Source organism: Passer domesticus, chromosome 1, assembly GCF_036417665.1.
Source record: "Passer domesticus isolate bPasDom1 chromosome 1, bPasDom1.hap1, whole genome shotgun sequence".
In the NCBI taxonomy this organism is placed as follows: Eukaryota; Metazoa; Chordata; class Aves; order Passeriformes; family Passeridae; genus Passer; species Passer domesticus.
Genome location: NC_087474.1, coordinates 30,687,639 through 30,715,570, shown reverse-complemented (window position 1 = coordinate 30,715,570; position 27,932 = coordinate 30,687,639). Strand labels below are relative to the sequence as shown.

At 38.2% G+C, this 27,932-nt stretch overlaps 1 protein-coding gene across 1 annotated transcript; it reads right to left on the bottom strand.

Annotated features, from left to right (window-relative positions):
- Nucleotides 1–416: 416 nt before the first annotated feature.
- SP4 (Sp4 transcription factor) lies at nt 417–27,932 on the bottom strand. The gene is made up of 6 exons (XM_064411971.1): nt 27,676–27,932; nt 26,906–27,006; nt 24,851–26,399; nt 5,539–5,767; nt 5,105–5,304; nt 417–4,039 (listed from the first exon to the last, which is right to left on the bottom strand). The coding sequence occupies exons 1-6, from the start codon at nt 27,680–27,682 to the stop codon at nt 3,792–3,794; spliced, it is 2,334 nt and encodes a 777-aa protein (XP_064268041.1). The 5' UTR covers nt 27,683–27,932; the 3' UTR covers nt 417–3,791.

Here is a 27,932-nt window from a genome sequence, read left to right as displayed (position 1 = left end):
AGTGACACTTTGATTATTTACGTCTATCAAACTGAATTATCTTCCATTTTCTAAATGTGTATTTTATCTGTGTGTGTGTGTGCGTATACACATATTCCTTACCTTAGGAAATTTTTCTCTTTGGTTATTCCTTTGGTGTGTTCAGGAGCAACCGTAGTTTCCATTTGCAAGAGCTGAACAAACCCCACAGAATTCATGCTGAGCTAGAATCTGCTGGTTTAATTCCCTGCTGGGAGTCTGCCAGTTGGGAAACGCTGACCAGCAAGTACAGGTCTTAATTACACAAATCCAGAAGCTGCTGCCAACCTTTCCCCATTGAGAAGCATTTGTTTTCTAGTGTTCTTCTTGATGAACAGATTATCATACAAACATTATTTATTGCTGCTTTATATTGTAAGCAATTAAATGAAGAAACCTTTTAAACTCAAGGGAATTTTAATAGGTTACTTGCAAAATGTTATTGCAGGCAACAACTTGTACATGATTTTAGTTCCAAACCCACCAAAAAATTATACAAATCAGCATTGTAAAAGTGTCAGATTAATGCCTTACAGGCTTTGCTGGCAGAATTAATTTCTAAATTCTAGATGTGGGGAAACATTACTCTCATTTTTTTCCTTTTCCATTTTTTTTAGAAAAATTTACAAGTGAAATATTACTACAAAACTTTTTTTTATAAGGAATTTTTGCAAAACATTTACATTTTTACCATCAACTATTTTTCTGTTTCAAAATCATTATGTAGATTTAATACCCTATGCTGCACATCAATTCTTGCGGGATGACAATTCAGTGACATGCATAAAAAAACACCACAAGGCATTAAAATGAAGACTTAAATACAAATATTGTTGCAATAAAACAGTTATAAAATTGAAAAATAGGACCTAAACATCATGCTTACTTAACTTTGACAAATTAACTTTTTCTCCTAGATTACACACTTTTATTACTGCTCTCGTGAAAGAATGTGATAAATAAGGACTTAACACCAATTGCTAATGTAATCGGCAACACATACACAAACCTAACCAAAGAAAGTATATTGTAAGAAAAAAACTATTCTAACACTGGAGTTCTACCATGGTAAATACACTTTGCACTGATAATTACAATAAAGCAAAAATTTTAATGGTGGCAAAGGGAATGAACAGTGAAATGCCATTAAACAAGATACTACTGCACATCTGTGCCCTATTACTTACAACAGCTATATCCCACTGAGTCAAATAAAGGACATTGAAATTTACGATCCTTTTAAGACAGAAAAGTGGATTCAGAATGGTATGCAGAACAGACTGGCAGAATGTTTCTAATTCCAGCGGTAAAATGTGCACCTGCTAACACAAGTTAATGTACTTGAGATGCTATGAAGCCAACCAGATTTAGATTTGGATACATCTATAATAGGGATTCATTGCAGATTAAAAATTACTTCAGTTTCCTATCTGCATACAGAAGTATGCATGAAAAAATTACATATGAAATGGTTGTGCAGAATGCTTGTAACTTCAGTTTACAAAACTGTTAACTTTTAGGAAATATGATATTAACATTAGGAAAGTTCTTCTTTGCATAAAGTAATGTAGAGCACTGATTGTGAAGCATAATGATAAAATATATCTTTGACGTTTCATTTCCTTTATAATAAAATTAACAGTTAATACTACCTAATGTTCATCTGTATTAAATGTAACACCTAATTGCTTCTGACGTTTTAAATCCAGATACATCAGTTAAGAGTACTTTAAATAAAATATACAAAATAATGTACAAAACCCAACTAAAATTTAAAGACTCTGTTACAAGTCTAAAAAAGCTTTAAGAAACTTGAAATTTATAACCACAGTGTAAAATTGTTTTTCTTTAATCTCAAAGCTTTTTATGTAAACTGAAAGTATAAAATACCCTCAGCTTAGTATTTTGCTACAAAGGGCTGGCCTAAAGTGTACACAGTGTAAACAATGATATTTCTTTTGCTTCAAAAATACAGAAAACATCACAAGATTGATAAATTGTTCAGATGAGAAGTATATGCTCTTTAGGGAATGCATAGGGTACCTGTTACGTCTTGCAAACCAACAGCTACCACACACATTCTTCCTTTCATAATTTGTAGGGAAAGGAAAAACATCTTATTCTTCTTGCACTGTACTTCCTTCATTTACATTAAAATAGTTTGGTGTATAAACCTCCTTAAAAACTGGTCATGAGAATTTATTAACAACTGACTGTAGATGTAAAAGGTTATATTTATGCCTAGGGGAAGTAATTAAAAATCCTGAGCATGAAATATTTGGCCATCTTTCCTCCTTGTACCTACTACTAATTTTCACACAGAAAATGCAATTTTTGTTGTTTTTTCTTTTTTTTTTCTTTTTTTTTCTTTTTTTTTTACATTTCCCTTATGTTCACTGTCACATCTGAAAATGTAACCAAACCTTTGAAACCAAAAGTCATGTCCCAAAAAGATGATAATATTTCTCTTTTCCCAGTTTTTTTTGTGGTTGGAGGGTCAATATAAGACTTGACAGGTAACAGATATTTATTACCAACCTACATATTATCCTTGAAGAGAAAAGGGACGGTAATATTTAAGGGGAAAGAGAAAATGTTGACTTACTTATTTTCTTATTAAAATGTGATAATTATTTTTTTTTCTTTGGCTATTAAGTCAAAGCACAAAGAACTCAGCACATTAACCACAACATAATAAACTAGTATTTACAGAGAGGAGATACTGGACAACACTCTGTTGTCTGATTGATTTCCATGAATTCTAACAAAATTAAAACAATCAAACATCTAAGGTCAAGTTTTTAAGATTCAAGTTGTCTATGAGTTAGAAATGGGCCACAGATATTTTAAAACACAGAATCATAGAACCACAGAATGGTTTGGGTTGGAAGGGACCTTAGAGATCATCTAGTTCCAACCTCCTTGCCATGGGCAGGGAAATATAAAATGAAATTAATTACTAAAAATTGACACAATTTTTTTTTGTCCTACATGAAGTTACCATTACTTTTGTAAATCATATGTTAATATCTTTCCTACTGTTTACATTAATTCTACATAGCCTAGCTCTCCACATGAAGAGAGGAATTAGAACTCACTGATTGTCATTTATACACACTACTATAATGTAGTAGTCAAAATTAATCTGAGGCCCACCTCAGAACCACTTTGCAGCATGCATCATCCAGCTGCTATTTGAGTAATTCCAAGATTTGAGAAAAGATGGCCAAAATTAACCGATGTGTTGTATGGACTGAGCAAAACCCCAAAATATGTCCACTGTTATTCATCCTGTGTTCTGTTTTGCTGTGCCTTATGGGAAAAGGATGCTCTCATTAAAATATTACAAATTTATGTTGAAAACAAAGTGCCTTCATCAAATGGTATTAATCCTAGTCAAGGTCCACTCAGTTGTACATTGATACTATCAGATTTTATAAACACATTAACATACAGTGCTAAAATAGGGGGGTAAAGTTCACTTAAAATCGTTACAGAATATACAGATATATAACTAAAAAAGTACAGTATGGAAATATTATTCCTCTATCTGTTTATCCAGTCATCAATTTGCGCTGTTTGTATTTTTGAAATTTTTGTCTTGTTGCACCGGTGTACACTTCCCATGCTGACCCTCCAAACTGGAACACTTACAGAAGTCATGACTGAAAAAAAGATTTCCTGCTCTGTAATCCACTTTACCAGCCCACTTCCATATCCTGAAAGGTATGTAAACTTAAGTGCAGCACTAGGTGTCCATATAAATGATCCTTTCAGAATTCTTCCATGTTTGTTGAAACGTTAGGGGTTGCTGGGTTTGAATCTTGAGAAATGGCAGCAACTGTGACAATTCTTGGAGAACCAAGAACCTCAGTAACTGAAGAGTCCAGTTCTCCTGAGGTAACAATAGCGAGGGCTGTTCCACCACCCTTCTTGTTTTGATGAGTTTTGACATGTTTTGAGAGATGGTCACTTCGCATAAACCTTTTAGAACATTCTGGGCATTCAAATCTCTTTTCACCTTTTTAAAAAGAAGAAGAAAACCAAAATGTTACTGAAAGAGAGCACTGAACACTGCTTGATCACCTGAATCTCACCCTATTTTATTCAACACTCAAAGTGTCTTTAAAAGGACACCTTTTCCATCTGTCTCATTTCCAGGTGTGTTCTGTTCAGTCACAGGCTTTTGGCCATCTACTCTTCACTACTGAAAAAACACGTTCTCAACAAGTATTTGCTGTGATCATCTAACAAGAAGTTTCAATTTCAGGACACCAGAGAATTTTCATAAACTTCCATAAACCTACCAGAGTGAGGGAGGTAAAAGCACTCAAAGAACAACTTGGTAGCATTTCTTAAGAATACTTTTAAAATTTAGATTATAGTGATGGGAAACAAATTCGGAAACATGAATTCTAAAGCTCCATGAAGATGCATGAAATCTACACCACGAGAGACAAATTCAATTTACCAAAAGGTCCTGTTGCTGTTCAAATGTAATTCGTGCTTAGACATCAGGTGCTCTAAGCTGGGGGAGAAGATACTCTCCTGGGGCTAAAAATATGAAGGCTGATAAAATTTTTCAGCTTTTAAAAGACCAACTCTTCCATTCTGAACTGTTAAGAGACTTTGCTTTATCAGTTCCCACTTGAAACTAAGTGGGAACCAAGAAGACCAAATCTAGTGTATGGACTAGGTTAATAAATTTCTTAAGGACTGAGCTAACCCAAGTGAGGAAACAATAATCCTGGTCCATGGCCAATCTTATGTGTCCGACATAAATTTGTTACATTTAGATCAGGCACTAGCTAATGTACATCAGCAATCTATCATAATGGTCATCTCTTCCTAGCCTATATACAAAAGAACAGTTGGAATAGATCCCTTTTTATTTATATGATTTCACAATCAGCCTAAATGAATGAAAACTGGAACCTACACTTCCTTGTTTTAAAGTTACTTTATTCACATTTAAGGGTAATTTTTAGGTAACTTAGTAAGTGAGAACTTTGATATTGTTTAACGATGGCCACTACAATTCAGACTTCCTATGGTATGTGCTATGGTTACAGAGGGGATGACCAACCTGTGTGGGTTCTTCTATGCCTTTGTAACTCATCACTCCTTGTGAATCGCTTGCCACAAAAAATCCAGTTGCACACAAATGGTCTTTCACCGGTATGCCAGCGCAGATGTGCCCGAAGATGAGATGTCTTGCCATAAACTTTTCCACATCCTTCAATATGGCAGATATGCTGTTTCTTTTTTCCTGGCTCATTGCTGCCTCTAAAAAGATCATATTTAAACAGCTAAGTAGTTATATTCTAAAACATTACCAGCTATTAGGAGAAACATTTCATGCTAATAGAGGCAATTTTAATCCCTGTCTAAAAAAGCCCACACAAATGTACTTTCTAAAAGAAAGCATTCAAAATCTAGGCAATATGGGACAATCTCATTCCCAAATAAGGCAAGCTGTGATAAGATGCTTAAATATACACTGATAAAAGTTACACTTACCTTCCTTCTCCCTCTCTGCAATTAGGACATGAGCAGGCAACTCTTCTCAGTCTCTTGCCAGGCTGCACTTCCTGGTCAGAAGCTTGTTGAGCTTGTTGAAGCTGCACTTGTGTTATCTGATCGGGACTAACAGCACCAATTGCTGCATTAGCAATGCCACCTACTGCTACAGTTACAGGAGCTATTGTGGCTTGCTGTACTTTTACTCCATCCTGTCCTTGCTGTTGACCTGTAAAATAAAAATTGTTTGTACCGTTTATTAGTTATTTCAGTAAGTGAAATGCACAAATAAACCACACATTTATGTTAGGTGGACAAAAATCCACCTAATGTTAACGGAAGCCACAAACAAAATATTAAATCCAGCCATTTTCCTGAAGTAGTACCTACCTGCTAGTTTAAGGTAATTTGCTATTACTGACTGATACTAAGAAAAATTAACTAGTTTAACAAATGTATTCTTTCTTTCAAAAGCTGAGATAGGCAAAATCTTACACAGAAATATAGTTCAGTCAATTGCCAATTAACGTCTCTCTAATAACCTTTGAACTATATCTGCATTCAGAAAACTACAATTAGCTAATTAAGAAGTTGCTTTATGGCACTTACAGAACTGTCACTTCTCTTACAATCTGTCTTGAATCAATATTGAGCCAGAAAGGAACTTTTGAGTGAAAAAGAAATTTAAGACTAGACTTGAACAAGCTAACATACCAAAGCTTTTCTGAGACTGTTTTGCAGGATTCTCTACGCAGGATGGGGTAACCCTGGTTAGATGTATAAATGGGGGGACAAGAAGCAAGAGCAGCCGTGGGGAAAGACATCTGTTTTTTGCGTTGATGGCAAGCTGTAGATGAGTGAACAGTGTGCCCTGTTGGTCACACTGCCGAAAGGGCCAGCTGTACCCTGGGGTGCATCAGCAGAGTGCAGTGAGCCAAGTGACTGGGAGGTGACTGGGAGGTGACTGGGAGGTGACTGTCCTGCTCTGCTCGGCACTGGTTCAGCCTCACCTCAAGCACTCTGAGCTGGTTTGGGTGCCTTAAAGCAAGAAGCACATCGAACTGTTAAGAGTGTGTCCAGAGGAGGGAATGATGAAAGATCTCAAGGGCAAGACGTTCAAGGAGCAGCTGAGGTCACTTGGTTTGTTCAGCTGGAAGAAGAGAAGGCAGAGGGGTGACCTCCACAGAGTCTACACCTTCCTCAAGGGAGGCAGTGGAGTGAGAGGTGCTGATCTCTCTCCTCTCTCTGGTGACTAGTGATAGGACATGAGGGAATGGCATGAATCTGCACCAGGGAAAGCTCAGGTGGGACACTAAGAAAAGGCTCCTCACTGAGATGGTCAATCACCAGAACAGCCTCCCCAGGGAAGGGATCAAATATAATTCCAAGACTGACTCAATGAATGAAGAATTCAGCTACATTGTGTAAGTCCATTATCTCATTGACTTTCTTGATCTAAGGAAATCTGGATTACTGGCTTGATATTACAGCAAAACAAACTATTCCAATATAGATGAGAAGTGTAGTTTCTTGAACAACACAGTGATATTATGTTTGTTTTAAAAGTTAGTTTCCAAGTTAGACTTGGAAAATACATATAATAAACTAAATCAGACACAGAGATGACTTCTGGCCACAATATGACAATATGACTGAATGCCAGCCCTCTTAGGAACAGGAATGGGATAAAATATAAATAGATGCTGCCATTTTCAAAAATTCACTGCTTTCATACAACTGTGAAATTAAAGGAAATACTATCTCCTTATTTAGAGAGTGTAACAGGGCAACCAGAATTCTTTAGAGCAGAATACAATATTTAAGACATGGAAGTCCTCAGAATTGAAACATTCATTTAAAATTTAGAAATTCCTCAGGGATAACATGATTCAGAGATATATGAATGGGTTCTAATGACTTCTGTAGCATCCATAACAGACACCACCAATGGGGATAAGAAGAATGCTCTCTCTGAAGGCCGAAGTGCCCAGCTACTGAGTGAGTTGACACATAACCCAGCATGGGACAATGACTGCTTCGTTCACATGACTGCTGAGGGGCAACAGATGCTTGCACAGACTATCTTGTGTAAAAGCCAGAGACGAAATCTAACACACGCCACCTAACACCACCACATACATACATGCACATAGGTTAGTCTGAAGAACATGATATACAGAGCACCTCCCAAAGTGACCTGATTTGTCATCTTAAGGCCACTGCTGGCTACAGGAAGTAGAACAAATCTGGTTTCTGCCTAGGTCAGTACCAGCCTATTTTCACCTGAAGCACTGACCAAATTTTCCCAGTTATTTCTCTTAGTTTATGACTGGAAGTTTCATCTGATCTGCCTAGATATGAATAAACATGAATTTCTTGTCTTCTTAAGAAGGCCACAAATACTGACAGACACTGAGTGTTTTCAGTTCTCTGAAAAGAACAAGGACAAGCCCATGAGAGATAGCATTTGAACCCCACTTGCTATTGGACAGATAGTTAAAACAATCAAACAAACAATCTAAAAAGATTCTGGTATCAGCAGCAAAGGAAAAATAATTACGGGCTTAACCTTGAGTGCAGAGTCCCCATATGTTTAGGATAGAACCAAGTCTTTATTTTCAGAATAGCAATGTATTGGAAACATATTTGTTTCCCATACTTTAATAGGAAAGAAAAGCACTTATGATAATCCTTGAGGGAGAATATGGTAGGGTAAGAAGAACATCACGATATAAATGCAAATAGTACCATCAAGTACATTGGTCTAACAGTGGCTGAAGAGGATACTAGAGCTTCCAAAGAAAGTGCTAGTCCTGGGGCAACTCTTTGTCAGGCTGTTAAGCTGTTGGAACACTGACTGAGTGCTATAAACAGCCAGAGTCAAAAAAAGGCTAATCTTATTTTTTTAATATCTAATGCTTATCCTAGTATGATAATATCAATATAGTAACATGATTGCTTGTGATAAAAACCAGTTGCACATTCTGGTGAGCCAAAGGTAAATGAAAAGGAAGAATCTGCTCAATGTGCAGTCTTTCACAGAGCACAATCCACTCCCCATCTGTTAAACATACCCAAGGTGCAAACTCTTAATTCACTGAGCAGCACTACAAATGAAGCATCTGTGAACGGTCACTACAAAAGTTAAAGATATAACAGGTATTGTGACCTACTGCAGCCTCCTACTCTGTTTTCATTATCAGTCACATTTTTGAGTACACTGTTAAGAATTATACTTTTTTATTACAGTCTCTTAGACGGATGACTCCATTTATGTCACAAAGTCCTATCAGAGCAAAGAAGTCCTGAAACCTAATCAGTCTGTGGTCAGAACTCAGTTGAAAAGGATATTTATCTCTTTCTCTCTGAATTTCTTGAGTTGATACTAAAGTTTCGATGCAACCTTTCCCTGGGCTGTCCTGAGATGACTTTATGATGTGGTATCCTAATAGTCTGTATTTTTGCTCATAAATGGGACCTATAGCTCTAAACTAGGCCCAAACAGACAGAGAGAGCAAAGGGGAGGAAGAAGAGGCACATCATTTATCTGCAGAAACTTTTTTCTTACTCCCCTGAAATTCCTTTTCTCACTGACTGTGCTGCCCAGCACGGACAGCAAGAGAAAGGTAAAGCTCTCAGAGTGCTCTTGGAGTTCACAGCCATGTAGCTGGGAAGAGAAAACGGAGAGTGTTTCTTTACTTTTAAACTAACTTCCAGTTCATTAGTCGAGACAAAGGGTTTTTCTCTAGACTGTGGCTTCTTCAGAGGAACTGCTCAACTCTGCTGCTCCTGTCCAGAAGGCCAACACTGCCACATCATGCCCCCCTTGGACACTGCCTTGCCAGATCCTAACCTGAAAAAAGCCATGCCTACAAATAAAACTTTACACTCTGAATCTCTGAATCTACCATCTCTTCAAAGCAAAGAGAGGTTTTATTGTTTAATTTTTTTCATGTTTGTGAGTACTTTTCTCATTAAATAGACAGTTTTTTCTACTTCTCTCAAAGAAAATTTACCATCCAAACTGGCTGGCAGAGGGACCGCTGAAATCTGCTTTCTAAAGAGACCGCTTCAAAAGTTTCCTCCCTAAATCCACCCTAAACCAAGACAGCTGCCAAACCAAGGCTTCTCAAGTAAGATGTTAATTGAGACACTTGAACCCTCAGGAGGATGACTCCTTTTCTCATCCCATGATTACTGGTTAATATTCAAGATATAATTCTAGGATATGACAAATCACCACTTATAGAGAAGCCTGTTCAGCATTTCTAAAAATCCAATATATTTTGCTGATTCCATATGAACCAACTTTCACTGTCCAAGTAATGAGACTACCAACCACACAAGGGTCTTCTGACACTTTAGAATATCAAATACCACTGCTGACACACACTTTTCCTTTCTGAACTTTCCTTTTCCCATGTAAGGACAGGGCATATCTTGGAATACAGGATACACACTACTGAGCTACAACAATTAATCTATTTATTAAACATAATACAGTGACAAATTTGAGTATAAATTATTCATAATAACCCGAAAAATGACAATAAAAATACAAAGGGGACAATGCCAAGTTGCTCAGGCAGACAATTACACCCCCTCCACATGGTTTCAGTTAAACAGTAATAAGTTCACTGCTCTTTAGCTAGCATTAACTAGTTATAACATTTTCTAATATGCATATTGATTTTTCTTCTTTAAATTAATCTCATGGAGTCACTATTTTAAACTCCCTTCCCTTGAATTCCACTTACTAAATTCAGAACAGAAGGTTCTGAAGCTCTCAAAATATCATGCAAATTGCCTTATTTGAAGAACCAAGCCACAACATTCAATGAGCAAATTAGTTTTTTGAGGTAAAAAAGTAACTGAAGAAAGCACACATACACGATAAATATTCCTTGTCAGAGCTTTACATAGCTATGAAAAAACACTGGGAAGTTCAGTAAAGTAATTACTGGACTTAATTTTTGTTTTGAACTCCTGAGAGAGCACCCCAACAAGCTAGCACACTAGCAATACACAGGGTAGAAATGTATCTATTCTCATTTTAAAGCTGTTAAATATAAAAGTCTTTGTTCTTTGAGAATAATGGGAGTGTATTTTAGACCAGTTGAAATATCTTTTCTCCTGAAGAAAAATCAGAAATTTTTCACAAAACAACTGACAGAACATGCCCAAAATCTCAAAGTGAGTCTGCTATAGTCTTGAGTTGTATGGGATGTTTTTTAAAACTATATACTAGAATTCTATGGATCACTAGGGTCTTTAACTTTTACATCACTTGCACTTATTAAAGAGGAAGAAAAACAAAGAGAATATAAAGAGAAGATAAGGGAATTTAATTACTTCTTAAATCACCTCTACCAAAGAAAAGATACTGAGAAAACTTAATGCTGATATGAGTTTGTCAGCAGCCTACTCAATTAAATGAGGGCAACTTCTAGAAGTTTGAAACAGAGAGGATTTTTCAGTTGAGAGGATCTAGGTCTAAACTGGCTTCTTATTTGGAGGGAAAAAAACCCCAAAAAACAACCAAACCCAACAATCAAACCTGCTTACTCTAAAAGCAGGTGCTTGAGATAATGTTATCCACACAGGAAGGGAATGATCTCTTGACACTATCTAGATGGAGAAAAAAGGGCTTATTAAAAATATTCCTTTCAAAGTCTTACTAGAGGCATTAAATACTATTTAAAGCTTTCCAGAAATGCTGCTACAATCAGGAGATCACTTGAAATTGCTTCTTCCTGACATACTCCAAACCACAAGAACTGATATCACGACACTTCACCATTCATACTCAAACCCTTCAGTAACAACAGCTCTCATGTTTCAGCACACGTTTCAGGAAGAGGCCTAAAGAAACCGCTGTGTGAGGGAACAAAGTCGCACTTCAGTTCATGTGTGTTATTCTGTATGAGCTGTGAAAGCAGTCATTGCACACTGACATCTGCTTCTGCAATAGAGAAAGTTTTCTCAAGTTCCCATGATTTCTTTAATAATGATTTCTGAAATTGTGAAATATCTTGACTAAAAAAATTATCCCTGAACTTGCATACGTCTGAGCTTTATTGTACATACTGTCAAGATAGAAAGGTAGGTTACAACCAAATGTAACTTTGTAACATTGATACAAAATAACATTGATACTAAATTGCATTTCATTTCCTCTCAGGCCTAAGTTCTGTCTTATTATTGAACAGGAACTATTTATTTGACCATAGGACAAAATGCACACAGCAAAGAAACCTGTTATACTATTTACTTTACAAATCAAATGCAATAGAGAAGTCTCACTTATTGCAATATTACAAATATGATTATGACTGAGTATAAATTTTTTAAGCTTCACAAATAAAAAAACCTGCATAATCTTAGTCACTAATCTTTCCCATTTAAGCCATTAAGTAACTGCATCAGTTATTAACACGAGATACAGGATTATCAAGATAAATGATTGCACATCCTACACTTCAGCATCACTTGCTCAGCTTTCCAGTTTTTCAGTCAAATTGCATCTTAGCAGGTAAAACTCACATATACTTTCCCATACATGAGTTTGTAATACATTCATGCAAGAAAATTTAACAACTTTAAGTAATTACTATGAAACCAAACAATACACACACACCAATCACATTTTCATTTAAAAATTAATTTGCAAAACCATAACAGCGCTTGAATGATTTAAGAAAGCTAATGTATGGTACCTAAAAAGTACTTTTCTACAGAGTGATTGATCACTGGTTATTAGGCTTGGCCATCCATTATAAGTCAAACCAATCTTCCTTTTACCACACACTACTCTTGTTCACCTGAAGTAGCAGGCACAAAACTCAGATTGCTCTCTGAGGCAAATAGAGCAGAAGGGAAAGAAAAGGACTTAACTTCATTGATCTAGAGAAATCACGAGTAAAGCATTAGAAAATTGGATCTTGGAAAGAAGAGAAATTTAAAACTAAGAAAAAACATTTCCTCAGAAAAAAAAAGTATACATTTCCTGTTGCTATTGTGCAACTAATGTTTAGCAGCCAAAAGACGAGAGCATCAATGACAGAGTTATCTCAGTAGGGTGCACCTTACTGTAAAATCTGAGAAACACTTGGCAAAATGTACCTAGAGCTACAGTGGCTAATGCTGCAAAGAAGAAAGTTTGTTCAACTGTGTATTCTAAAAAGCAAAAAAAAAAAAGGTTGCACTTAGAATCCATAATTCAATGCATATTACTACAAGACAGCCTGCAGAGTTCACAAGCTCTACAAGCATCAGAGCTGATGTAGCAACTCACCCATTAACAACTCACTGATAGAAAGCAATGGGAAAAAATTTTCTCCTCTTCCCTTGCCCTGCATACACCAGGTACTGTAAGCTTGAAAACATCCTTTAATATCATTTTTCCACAAAGATATAAATGCAATTTACACTAAAATCATATCTATATACTTTATATATTTATTTATAATTCAATATACTTTAATAACATGTCTATATGATATAATAGAATATAATGCATATGATATAATAGTATAATGCTTTGATTAAGGTATAGCCAAGTTTTAAATGTTGTTTAAAAGTGTGTGTCAATATAGTTAGAGATCCTCAATTTTTTTTAAAAAAAAATCTACTATGAAGGAGGTTTCATGCTGGAAAAAGGACAAACCACATTTTAAATGACATATATATAAAGACAACTGAATTTAAATATTTACAAAGAAGATGATACAGTATGCAGACAATTCTGCTCTCTTTTCTAAACAGTGGTTAATAAAGATTTATGAAGAAACAATATGTGACAAAAGAAGAATTCCCCATAACAGAAACTGCAAGCACTGATACAATGGACCCACGCATTCTGTAGAGATCAGTTTGGAGAACAGAGAGGAAGTGGATTCACCCAGCTACTACAAGGATGAGCACAAATCACAGCATTGTGTCCAGATGCTGCTACAAGCAGAAAGTTTCCTGTGCAAACTGCAGCATCAAATAGACATTTTTCTTTTCTGCCTCCTGCAGAGGCAGCAAGTTTCTATCTTTTGTGTATGGCTAACTTTGTCAAGATTTGTAGGAACTTGCTATACTCCTTTTCAAGAGATTTTTAAGTCTCAGTGTGTTGAAAAGTTACTGAACCGCATAATAACTATGCTTAACTTCTGTTGAAAGTACCACTTCAAGAGTGAAATTTAAGGCAATAAAGTTAGAGGAGTTTAAGTATCTTTAAAAATATGAAGTTTTTTCCCTTTAGTGCAAGAATCATATTGGTAACCGAAACAAAATCAAACCAATGTCCTAAAAGTTTCACCAAGTTACTTTAATGATTTTTCAAAAATGTAAGGCTTTACCCAAGTGCTTTAGGACAACCTGAGGGCACTTCAGTACTTTGAACTAGAAAATAAGTCTTCCCAGCTGGTAGGACCTTTCAATAAACTGAAAGCAAGTTTACTTTTTATTATTTTATTAAACATAGGAAAGAGCTACCACATATACAACACAGAAAGACCCATACAAAACCAATACAAAAATCAAACACAGAGCTACAATTTCACAAAATTTAGTCATGAACAACCAACTGGGGGATTCAGTTAAAGCAAGACAATGTCTCAGGTTGTTTTGGATACTGAGACTTCAAACAAAAAAAAAAAAGGTCAATTTATTAAGTATTCTAAAGAAGGAGATGGAATCATAAAAGTAACTTGTTGTACTAATGAAAAGAGACTTTTCCAAAAAAACCTTGATTTTCATCATTATTGAATAAATAGTCAAAAAGTGTATTTAGACTAAGTGTCCAAGAACACTTCTCTGCAGATGAACACAAGTAGTTTCCTGCATGCTGAAACTTAGTACTGCAAAGTACACTGCATGGAAACTGGCAGCAGATGCAAGAAATTGAGATTCTTAGATTTACTTTTATAGAACATCTCCCTCTCCTTCATCCCCTTGCCTCAATTCTCAGATTATTCTACAGCTTATAGCCACAACAGAATGTGGCCCAGTTCTTTCCTTCAACTCCTCCCCCCAACTCTTAAACAGGGGTAGGACTAGAAAGAAGCCTGCGGACTGTCTCTGGAGTCTGACTAGAGGAACTCAATAACTGACAAACTGAAAAAAACCCAAAAATCCTAAACCGAAACAAAAATCAAATGCTATCTTGCATGCTTCTGCCATATGGCAACAAAAACACACACTCAGAAAGTGTAATTTTCTGCACCTCCATTCAATTTATGAGTATTGCCACAAAATAGTAATAACTTATTCTTGAAAGGACAGAGGTAGACTAACATGAAAAAACATAAGCTAAGGTTCCAGTACTCTGTTTGGATTTTGGGAGGTAGGCTGGAAGCTTTTCTGGGTGGGTATTATGGGATTTTGACTATGCTTTAGCTGGCTCACATATTTTACACTTGACTAGAAGGTTCACGAATTTCCTTGAAGTAAATATTTTGGCTGTATGAAATATGATGTTGATCAAGATAAAAGTAAATATAAAAAAAAAGGCAAAGAGATTAAAAGGAATTTAAAGGATATTTTCAGAAAAAAACCCAAGATTCATAAAACATTTTTAAAGATCTTATCAAGACTAAACATGCTCCACAAGCTTTGGTTTTATTAACAGCCCATGGATGAATAGGCTGACAAATATTAAAAGTAACTTGTTTATTAAAGATGTAAAACCTGAAACTTTGTTATAACCTTCATCAGGCAAAGACCAAAAAACCCACATATAATTACAAAAGAAGGGCCACACGAATCAGTAAGATCCAAACCCATAAAAGTTCTGACATTTTCTGTAACACTGTTAACCCTACAAAACTACCTGGTCTTGTTTTTTGGATCGGGACAAACTGAAAAGATTCATGCTTTTGTCAGTTACTTCCTGATGATCAAAGAAATACGAAAATCAAGGCCCATTTTTCTTAAACTTCAGTATTTTTCTCCAGGGAAAAAGCGGTCACATCATCACTTGAAACTATAATTAAGGAAACTCAGGCTTGTACTTAACATGTATCCCAAGGGTTTTTTTGGCAGGAAGATATTAACTGATAATTCTCTCTTTACAATAAAATAATACTAGACTTCCAATCTATGAAGATTAAATATGGATGTTGGGGTGATACAGTTTTTCCAAAGACAAACTGATTAAGGTGCATGACTCTCGGCAGCATTAAACACCAGCGGAGACCCCACAGTTAGGAACAGATGCACACAGAAATCAATATAACTGTATAACCATACCCCAAACTAAACTAAGCATGTCCAGAGCTACTGTTTTGGTATGTGTCATAACCAGAGTAAAATATTAATTTTAGAAATTATACTTCATTATGCAGTCCTGACTACTTCTAAAGATACTATGTTATAGCATATAAATCAAGCTACTTCTATTAACTAAATTATCCATTAAAATAATGGACTGCTAAACAAAAGAGTTGCTTTTCAGTAATCATAGAACATCCTGAGCTGGGAGGGACCCACAAGCATCAGCAAGTCCAACTCCTGGCTTTCCACAAGGCAACCCCCACTAATAACACTGTTTCACTTGAAATTAATATTCCTCTTAGAACACAACATCCCATTCCATATACAGTTAGCTTTTCTCAATAATTGCCATTGCTATTAAAATGGCTTTTAATATACTAAAACAGTAAGAAATTATTTATTTCACCTACCAGTTCCAAAATCATATGACACCTAGAATTCCAAAATTTAAGTTACAGTGAGGAAGCTGCTGAAATGAAATTTTGAACATGCTTCTTGTTTTTCCCTCGCACCATGTGGTAATGGAAGAACAAGGTTGGCTCAGTGCAGATTTAAGTACACTTTAACAAAGAAAACAATACTAACAAGCTGTTGAAGATGTGCCGTATCACTCAATTCACTTGCTTGGCACTTTATGAACAAGAAAGCTCAGCCAATTCTTTTCCTGCTCTGATTTCTGACAACAGGGATTGAGAGAGGGGATAGCAAAACCCAATATTCTTAAGACAGGGCTTACATTTAAGGCTTACATTTTGTTCTTGAAATTTATAGCATAAAAATAGCTCATTATAAACCTATTATAAACTATAAAACTGCTCATGATCTCGCAATCATCTGCAAAGTTGGTACTTGAAACGCTTCCCCTTCCCACTTTATTTTAGAAGTAATGATGAAGTCATGCCTGCTACTCACAGGTCAGGCAGAAAAGACTAGCTTTGCTGAGGCATATTTACCAGGTTACTCTCCACTGACAATTTATCTGAACAGGCACATTGCACATTTCTGAGGCATCAAGTTCAGAACCACTATATTGACGCTTTTATTTTTATGCTAACATCACCATGGCCAATGTTTGTTTTCAACTGCAGTTTGTTGTCAAACTGTTTCTGCCACTGTATTGAATTTCAGGTTAAGAAAATCCCATAACCAAAGCAATTTTGTCATTAGGAGACTAAATGCTTCTCCTGTAATTACTCTGAAATATTTGAAAAGGATGCCAGTACTATAATATTTAGAACACTGTGGTTCTGCAACAATTCTCAGCTCAAGGCAGCCTGAGAACAGTTGTGACCTTTCATGACTTTGGAAAAAGTATGCTACATTTCTATACTCCTCCCATCTACACTCTCAGAATACTATGAAGTAAAAAACCAAGATACATTCCTTTTTTTGCCTTTTTTTTTTTAATACAGCTCAATACTTCATACTTATCTTTTTGCTACAGATTCCACAGCTTGCAGCCTGTTTCTTTCAAGATATTTGCTGCATCTTACTTGTCAATGAACATCCAGGAAAACTGCAAGTTATTTAAAAAAAGATACATCATAGCAAAAAAAAAAAGCAACCCCTATTCTTCAGCTCCTTTGACTTCCACCTTTGGTGTTTACACTTGCCAGTTTTCTTGTATGTAATGTGGCTATTTTAAACCTTTTTCAACTTCTTAGCACCTACAGGAATCCCTTCTTGCTTAGCTGTACCACTTATTGAGTTCTGTCTCTAGACATACTATTACATTCACACGAGAGGAGCCCCACAGGATTTGTTGTCACAAAAATGCATATTCGTTCATTCAACAACGTAATTGTAATATTCTAGGACTTCAGACTAAACACCTTCCCCTCCCTCAAAATCTAGCATATGTAATAGAGAGTAATAGAAGACTATGAATAGCATGAAGATGAATCAGGTATTTTAAGTTTTCATAATAGAGGAACTTAAGAACTTTAAAAAAAAACATATCTTATGCAACAATTAAAACACAATATATTGCAGAAAAATATTAAATGCATAAAAAATAGGTACTCAGAAAAGACAAACTCAGAAAAAAAATCCATCAAGAACTATTAAACTTGTTTTAAAAAAATCCCACTTTTGGCTCAGGAATATACTGGTGACTGAATGAGAGAACAGAATCTGAGCACTGCACTTTGTACGCATCACCTGCAGTCAGCACGAGACAGGGTCAGAAACACTTTTGATTTTTACAGTCATAGAATCAGAAGGGTTTGGATGACAAGGCACCTTTAAAGATCATGTAGTTCTGATCCCCCTGCCATGGGCAGGGACATCTTCAGCTAGATCACATTGCCCAAAGACCTACCCAACCTCACCTTGAACACTTTCAGGGATGGGGCATCTACAACCTCTCTGGAAAACCTGTTCCAGTGTCTCACCACCCACAGAGTAAAGCATTTCTTCCTCATGTCCCATCTAAACCTACCCTTTTTCAGTTTAAAACTGCTGCCCCTTGTGCTGTTACTGCCAACACGTCTTGGTAAAAAATCTGTCTTTCTGACAAAATCCTGTTGTATATCTGGAAGGCTCCCAGAGCTTTCTCTTCCCCTGTTTGAACAACCCCAGCTCTTGCAGCCCATCTTCATACAAGATGCGTTCCAGCTCTCTGATCATTTTCATGGCTCTCTTCTGGACCAGCTGTAACAGATCCATGTCTGTCTTCTAGTGGGGATCCCAGCACACTACTATGGATGGGGTCTCACAACAGTGGCAGAGAGAGAATCACATCCCTTGAACTGCTGGCCTTGCTTGTTTTTATGTAGCCCAGGATATCATAGGCTTCCTGAGCTGCAAGTGTACATTGTCAGTGCATATTCTCATTCTTCATCTAATATCCCCAAGTCTTTCACCACAGAGCTGCTCTCAATCCATTACTTCATCACACAATCTATACTGAGACTACTCCACCGTTACAGGTAGGAGACCTTTCATTCAGCCTTGCTGAAGTACAATGAGGCTCATATTGGCCCACTTCTCAAGCCTGCCAAGACCCCTCTGGATGTCATCCTTTCCCTCAAGCACATCAACTGCACCACTCATTTTGGTGCCATCTGTGAATTTGCCAAGTGTGCACAGAATTCCACAACATCATTAGTAGATACTGACAGTGCTGGTCCCAGTACAGACCCCTGAGGGACATCATTGATTACTGATCTACATTTGGAGATTGAATCATTGATGGCAACTCTGAATGTGGCCATCCAGCCACTTCCCTATCATCCATAAAATCTGTATCTCTCCAAGACTTCTGCAAGGGACTATGTCAAAACCCTTACAAAAAGTCACAGCAGATGGAGTAGATTATCAGTAGCTCTTCCTTTACCTACCAGTACAGTCACTCAGGCACAGAAGGCCACTGGATTAGTCAGGCACGATTTGCCCTCTGTGAAGCCATGCTTGGTGTACATTTGGGACATGTTGGCTGTCTCTAACCACCTCTGTACCCACTCGCCAGGACACAGCTGGCAGAAGGCGTGTTCCATGGTCGTACCAGACACAGAGATGAGGCTGACTGCTTAGTAGTTTTCAGGGGCCTACTTATTACCTTTTTAAAAACTGGTGTGAATTTTCCTTTTTTCCAGTCACTGAGTTAATTTAATCCTTTTTTTTCCCCATGTTTAAAGAATTGGGTAGAATGCTTCCAAGTCCTCATCAAACTTTGACCCAGAATGACAGTCATGTCTAAACAATATATTGAGTCTTTGAACTGCAAGTCCTAAAACTAGTGACTGTCACACAAGAGGATTTAATAAAGAGGGAAAGGGAAGAGAAAGCCTTGAAGAAAGGCTGAAGCTGGACGCAGAAGTGGGAAAATGCACAAGAAATCAGAAGACCTCAAGGTACTGACAAATTGCATAACTACTAGTCACAGTGATGTGAAAGTATCTGGCCAAAGAGAGAAATACCTTAGTAGCTCACATTACACTACAGAGTATGAAACAGAATGGCAAGACTCATTACATATTTTTAAGTATCCCAATAAGAACACTTGGCATTGGATTTCATTGTCATTAAGAACTATTTTGGAGCCCATCACACACCCCTACAAAAGATTTAAAACTCTCCAGCTTTACTATTGCCAGGCAACAGCCTGTTCCACTGAACAGAAGTCATCGCTCCAGGTTATTTTGGGTGGATGAACTCCAAATTCCCCATAATTCAGGCCATGTCACCACTCATGTTCAAGAAAAATGGTTGAACTTGTGCTGCAAGGTGATGGAATCTGATCACTTTTGCTTAAAAAAGTGATCTTGGAACAAGTATACATAAAATACAAATAATATTTTTCACTATTTTAAAACAAAATCATCTAATTCACTTTTGTATGGGGCAAACACCTCCATCATCATGTAACAAAAGTACTTTAAGAAGTTTAACTAATGTAGATATAAGTTTGATCTATTACTTTTTTTCTCATAAAGAAAGAGGGAATTTTTCTGAAGAAGAAAAAAAAAAAAAACAAACAAAACACAACCAGAAAACCCCACCGAAAAAAAAAACCACCAACCCCCCCCCCACAAAACCAAGAGAAAAACACCAAAATGAACCAACCAACCAAACAGTTTTACACACTGTATCTTTTCTTAGACTCAACTAGTACTAAAAGCAGGTCCTTTCAAGTAGTCTCTTACACTGCCAATCAACTCATCTAGACAAATCTACCTTATTTTAAAAAGGGGCTGGGGACAGGAATCTTTTGAACTTGCATCTGCAACTCTCACAGCAGAAGCCTTGAAAAAAGGCAAGGGTATTCTGCAGTATCTACTTCTCCCTGAGACCATACGGGCTAAATTCAGGAAGTTAACACCTGTAACATTCCAGGCTATTCCATGTGCAAAACAACAACTGACAGCAGAGACGAAGTACTTAGTGCAGAACTAGCTTCGTAAAAGGCTAAGACATCCACTGATCTCACAGCAAGGCAAGTATTAGTAGATCCCTGAATGTTCAAGCAACCACAGTGGTTTTCATGTAGCCTGTTGTTTGCCTTCCTCTTAATTAAACAACTCATTAAAGATCTGGTTTTAACACTCAGAAACAACTGGATGAGACTAAAACTTCCTTCTGTACACTTAATTATGCCTTTGACTGACACTTTGTACACCTTAATAAAATTCTACAGAATCACAGGTTGGTGTAGACTTTGAGGGACCTCTGGAGAGCATCTGGTTCCATCTCCCTGCTTAGGCAGGGCCACCTACAGAAAGCTGTCCAGGACCACGTCCAAACAGTTTCTGAATATTTCCCAAGATGGAGAGTCTGCAACTTCTCTCAGCAACCTGTGTCAGTATTCAGCAGCTCTCACAGTAAAAAAATAATTTTCATCACTGACAGTGAAGTTTTCCCTCAGGCCAGAAAGCGAAAGATTGTGAGAACTTCTCTGCTTTGCCCTGCATTTTTGACCACATGCAACATATAACCCTGAGTATGGTACTTACCAGGATCAATATTTGAACTTTTAACTGAAAAAACACAAGAAACCCCAAACACGCTTATACATCTTGGTGGTTTACAGTAGACTTTCAGTAACAAAGGTTATGAAAGAAAGACCACAATATAGTATTTACCAGAAGATGTTAAAGTTTTTCTTCCCAATGTGAAATTTTTCTCTTTTGGAATTTAGAATCTATTCAACAAAACAACAAAAAGCCAACAAAAACCACCCCCCCCCCCATTTCTCAAAATTTTCTATAAATCAACAATTCAGTTATAATTTTAAATTAAGTATTTTCCTGCTTTACTATTTCATTTACTACTGAAAAACTAAAAAAAAAGTGCTTAAATATCTCACTATGGAAATAACTAGGAAAACCACTGTTCATGGAACAGAAATATGACACAAATACAAAACCAGTTATTTATTGTGATTTTTTATTGTGATTTTAGAAGTTTTTTTTTCCTAGAAACTCAACTGTCTTGATTGAAGGGGTTTGATTGAAGGAAAACGTAACTTCTTTTCCCTAGCAATGTTAGAGGACCTGAATCAATGCATGGGATGTGTTCTTCACTCAGCCTTCTCCTTAAAATTTTCTGGACATCCTCCACACAGCTCATTTCTAACACCTATTTCTACTGCTCATTTGTGGCAAATGGACTACTTGTGGAGAGTTCAGCTTATTTTCAAGACACTTCACACTGGCAAGCTCAGGTACTGCAGAAAAGAAATATCAGTCTGCAGATACTGAGGTAGCTGAGCTGTTTGTTTTTCAAAAGGTTTCCTGTAATGATGCCTGGGAATAACAAAAAAAAAAAAAAAAGAAAAACAAACAACAACATTTCAAATTAAAACCAGCAATCCCAAGGAAGTTAACAGCCCTGATCAAGTCAGCTAATTCTATTAAGGTGGCAAGCAAAGCTTATATTTTAGCATGTTTGCAATTTTCATAACCATTCTCTCCTTGGAATCTCAACATATTAGCATTAAGGACTGCACATCATGTTCTTCCCTTTCCTTTCCATTCTACCATGTCTCCCATTCCCAGAGTGTAGAATCAGGAAGTTTCATAGGACAGAAGCAGAGATAAGTAAGAGAAGGAAATTACAACTAATCTCTTGCATTCAAAAGCTTGTTCTTTCTCCATAACATCAAGTCCTGGGGGAGAAATAGTACCTCATTGACAAAGGAAAGGAAAAAAAAGTCAGAATACTTATAGGGGTGGAGCACCTCTTCTGTGAGGAAAGGCTGACAGAAATGGGGTTGTTCAGTCTGAAGAAAAGAAGGCTCTGGGAAGACCTTATAGCACCTTCCAATACCTAAAGGGGCTAAAAGAGACTTGAAGAAGAACTTTCTGCAAGTGTAGTGATAGGACAATGGGGCACGTAGTGATAGGACACTGGGGAATGGCCTTAATAAGAAAGAGGGTTTTTTACAATGAGGGTGGTAAAATACTGGAACAGATTGCCCAGAGAGGTGGTGGATGCCCCATCCCTGGAAACATTCAAGGCTAGGCTGAACAGGACTCTGAGCAACCTGATCTAGTTGAAGATGTCCCTGATCATTGCAGAGGGGTTGAACAACATGACCTTTAAAGATCCCTTTCAATCCAAACTATTCTGTGTTTCTATGATTCACTGCTGCCAAAAAATTATGGAAATAGCCATGAGACCTACTGGGAGCAGGGTGTTAGAGAGTGGGCACAATGAAGAGGAATTCAATGGCCACAAAATGTAGTCTAGTTAGCATACAAACACTGTATGACTAAGGCTTGGCTTGTCCAGGACCATACTTGTGATTCACTGCCCTTTTTTCATCCTCAAGTTACCAACCTCAATCCCTTTATTTTCCAAAAAGCATCATATGCAAGCACAGGTAGGGTGAATATAACCAACAAAGATGATATTCAGACTCTCTTGCTCTAATACCTGCTAGTGTGTACTGAATAGTAGTACACCATCAGTAAGCAGAGAAGAAACCTACATGCAGAAAGGTTTTTCCAGCACCCCCAAATCTGGGCTGTTCCCAAAGTAAGCTTCCTATGGAGCCCCCTATCAAAGTAGAGACTTCTGTCTATGAAAACCATCAACCAGCACCTTCCTATCAAGAAAAAACGTGTTCCAAGGTAAATAGGACTGCAGCTGCTCAGCTAAAGCTAACCAAACTTCCCTTTGAACCATTACAGCTAAATACAAGGTCAAGATTTTAATTCTGGTTACCCAGATTAATGCTTGTGTTACACTCCTTAAACAAGCCAGTTTTAGTGTCATCTTACTCGCTAATTTACTCTTTCAACATGCCATTCCATGCTGAGAAGTACCATAGCAGACAAAATACTCCCAACTGCAAATTTCTTACTACTAAACTATGTTAGTAGTTATGTCCCCTCAAAAACATTTCAATCCAAAAGAACAATTTTTTGCCCGGTAAACATTTGTCATCTTAGCATATGATTATAAAAACCAAACCATTTAAGAGTCAATATGATACTAATGTTTGCTTATGCAGACTTGACAGCAGTTAAACATGATGTGTTTTTCCTAACAGTTTTATATTAAAACTGTGCCTATAGTTAGGCTGTTGTTGAGAAGAGTTTATTGTAACTACTACAATAGAAGACTTTTACTTCTATGACATAAACCCAAGCTTAGGTAAGTAGTTATCAAGCTGACAAAGATAACTCCTGCCTAAATCAAGTTTTATCTGAAACATTAAAAGTCAGCAAATTTTACATAAAGAGGTGTCCTTGTGGGACACTGCTGAGACCTTGCACAGAGTTTACTGTAAAACTAAGCTCAGTTATCCAGCCTAGAACCTTTTAATAGCTCCTTTCCCAACTACTAGACCAGCATAACCAAACAGGCATTTCATAATACATAACGAAAGTTCAGCAGCAAATACTAAAGTACAGTCACCAGTTGGCTTTATCTTTTTATTTTAAAGCAAGCCACAGAAATTATGTGAAAGCACACCTTATTCCACTCAATCTCTTTGCAGAGCTCAAACTTTTCAGGGAACAACTTTATGAGCTAGTGCAGAATGCAATGAGTAGTTCCATGTGAATGCATGCCAGGACACAAGGTATCCCATATTGTACACAATACAATACACAAGGTATCACATATTGCCACTTCTCATTCTACATCCTCAAAAGAAGATTAGGAATACTGGCTGGTTGGAAAAAGCTTTTTTGTGCTGTCTTTTAAACATATCAAAGCTCTAACAACAAAGTCTCGTGTTTTCTTCTGGAGCCTATAAGTCTTTAGTAAGACAGAGGACAGAAATATTTAAGTATAGTTTATCAAATACAAACAGTTCAATTTCAACTGACACCACTGGTAATATTAATTCAATGTTTAGCAAAAAATGTCAGCTATTTTAAAATCTGAATTTTAGTTATAAGTGTAATATATTTCCTTGCAGTTAAGGGTTTAATGTTCATTACAGAAGATTCTGAAGAAAGAGTGCTAATCTAAAATCATCTGGTATTCTTGTAATAGGAAAAAAAAAACAACAAACCAAAACAAAGCCACAAACAACCACCACAAACAGAGCAAAACCATACAAACAAGGAAAATTCAAAAACTTTGTCAGAGCACTCACCCGCAACGCTGGTAATGGTAACAGGAACTCCTTGAACTTGAACACCTGCAGCACTCAGGTTGGCAACACTTACAGTTTGAAGATTAGGTACTGAAGCAAGCTGGGCAGCATTCAGAGTGATGGGGGTACCAGCAACAGCCACCGGAGCAATCTGGGCAATGGTTGTGCCACCACTTGAAGACACAGGAGTAATGGTTAGTTGTTGGGGTAACCCAGCATTTTGAACTTGCAGATTTGAAAGGCTTTGCAGATTCTGAACCTGCACAGTTTGCCAGCTGATCTGTCCTGATGGTGTTAAAGTTGGAGCCCTGATGAGCACCTGAGTTGGGCTCACTGCCTGCAGCTGAACATTCTGCAAAGGCTGCTGCTGGATGGTCTGTATAGTCTGTCCTGACTGGAGCTGAAATGACTGCGGAGGAATGGCCTGAATAATCTGCTGTTGAGGCTGCTGGATCTGTATCTGCTGCAGAATAGGCTGACCTACGATCTGGACCTGTTGAAGGGAACCTGACTGATCCTGGACATTCTGTAGTCCATTGGACTGAAGCTGACTGGAGCTCTGGGCTTCGGAGTCTGTAGCAGTTGTTTGAGGTTCTTCAGACGCCTGCTCTGAGCTGCTGCCTGGTGTGCTTGTGTACTGGCCTGTTTCTGCAGAGCTTACCAGTGTGTCACTGCTAGTCAGAGACGTTGAGGCAGTGGTTGTAGCGGTGGAAGATGAGGAAGGAGACTCTGGCATGGTACTACCAGAGGCAGAAGTGACAGGTGTAGATGCCAGCTGATTTCCATTGGAAACTCCACTCTCCGTAGACTGGCCAACTTGCCCGGAACTTCCTCCAGTGGCAACGTTGTTAATCACAGGCAAAGCCAGGGTTACCCCACCAATGTTTATAGGCAGCGTTGTTACAACTTGCGCCTGAGTACCAGGAATAGTTTGCAGTTGCAGCGGTATGGAAACACCGGGCCTAATTTGGACTGGAACTGTCTGATTTGCTAGGTTTTGAGCAATAACATTTCCTGAAGCTGTCCTGTTTGCAGTTGTGAGGATAGCTTGATTATTCCCTGCAGGAATAAGCTGAATTTGACCCTGTATATCTTGTAGACCAGTAGCGTTGGATGGATTGATTTGACCTTCCGTCGTCTGAATCTGTGGAATCACTTGGTACTGGACGCTACCGCTTGGATTCTGTACTTGAATGACTTGGAATTGTCCAGGGGTCGTTGTAGAAGAGTTGCCTGATTTGGTTTTTGAAGGAGATGCACTTCCATTGTTACTGCTGGAGGGACTTGCTGCACTTGAGGCAACAGAAGATCCTTGCTGAGCAACATTATTGTCTTTTGAAGCAGAAGGAGCAGCGGCAACGAGCTGCCAAGCGTTTCCAGCTAGCTGAGTTGTTACCAATTCCAACTGCTGAGGCTGATTCTGAAGCTGCACCAAACCTTGATTTGGGTCTATAATAATCTGCTGCTGTCCAGTTCCTTGATTCTCACCAGGAGTTCCTATTTTGCTGCAAGTGGCTGCTAGCAAAGCGAGAGGTGAAGGCTGAGAATCCTATCCATAAAAAGAGAACACAGAAAGGATTCAGGACACGAGTGCAAGTATGGAGCATCTGAAATCAGCATTAGGGTTTGCACCTTAAGGTGGAGGAAGCAAAAAAAAAACCCAAACAAGGTGCTTCTGCAGAGACCAATGATACAGCTCTGAATAAGGAAGTATGAATTGCTGTAAATAATCTTTAAACATAGAGCTCTTAAAAGTCTCTAATTATCAATGATTATGTGACAGCCAAGACCTCAACTGTGTCATCAATTCAGTCTTTTTCCCCCCCTCAAAATAAAGGAAAAAAATTAAAAATGCTTCTATTACATGGAAAGCAGCTGATCACTGCAAAATGCAACCAAACAAACGTGTCCAGGCAGTAAAAACACTGCACCCAACCAACTGTGTTTCATCCAACCCAAAGAAATATGCCCTGAGCAGGAAATGCTGTTAGCTGAACATTTCATTTTAAATGCTAATAGTTTGGGCACTTCCCTATTCGGATGAGTGTTCTTTACCTGTGAGCCTCCAGTTTTCCCTTTTTTATTATTATTGTTGTTATTCTCTGCCTCGGGAGATTTCTCTCCCTCTGTGGGCATAGTTTCCTCCTTCTTTTGATCTGCAAAAATATCAAGTGTAACAGGTTAATTATTCACCTTCATTTATACAATAACAAAACCTACAAGCATATCCTTTTCGGTTCCCAGCTTGTCGCTTTTGCCTCTTCATGAAAACAACACTACAAATCATTATTACAAAAGAACGAGTCCTAAGAAACGTGGTTTGAAACCCAACCCATGGGGGCTGGAGAGTTAACACCCAGAAAGGGGAGGTTTGGTTTCCTCTCCCAGAGACAGCAGGAAAAAACCACCCACAACCCTCCTCCTCCTCCTGCCCCCTAAAGCATCGACGGCCACTGAGTGGCCGCCGATGCTTTAGGGGGCAGGAGGAGGGTTGTGCATGGGAGGGAAAGAGGGAGGAAAAGAGGAATGAAGGAGGGAAGGATGTGCACAGGAGGGAGGGTTAGCGAAGAAAGGGGGAATGGAGGAGGGAGGTACGGAGGAGGCAACCGGAGGGGCAGGCAGGAGAGGAGAAGAAAGGGGGCATAGAGGAAGCAGCACGGATGGGCGGAGGGGCAGCGAGAGAAGAGCGGGGTAAGAAGGGGGAGAACAGAGGGAAGAAAAGGGGGAACCCGGGAGGGCGGGATACAGGGGGGATGAAGGGTGGAGGGAGGAGCGGAGGGAGGGAGGGGTGTGCACAGGAGGGAGAGAGGGAGGGGGTTACATACCGCTCATCCCGCATTAATGCCCCGCTGAGGCGCCGCTCTAGGGGGGAGGAGAAGGAGGAGGAGGAGGCGGAGGGTGGGGTGGGGGTAGCGGGGAGAAGGCCGGTCGCAGCCGGAGCTGGGAGGAGCGGGACGGCCTATTTTTCCACGAATGGCCGCCGCTGGGCTGTGGCGTAGCTGCCTCTCTCTCCGCCCGCCGCTGCCGCCGGCCTCAGCCCGCCGCCTTGAGTGACAGCTGGGGCCCGGGGTGGGCGGCACGG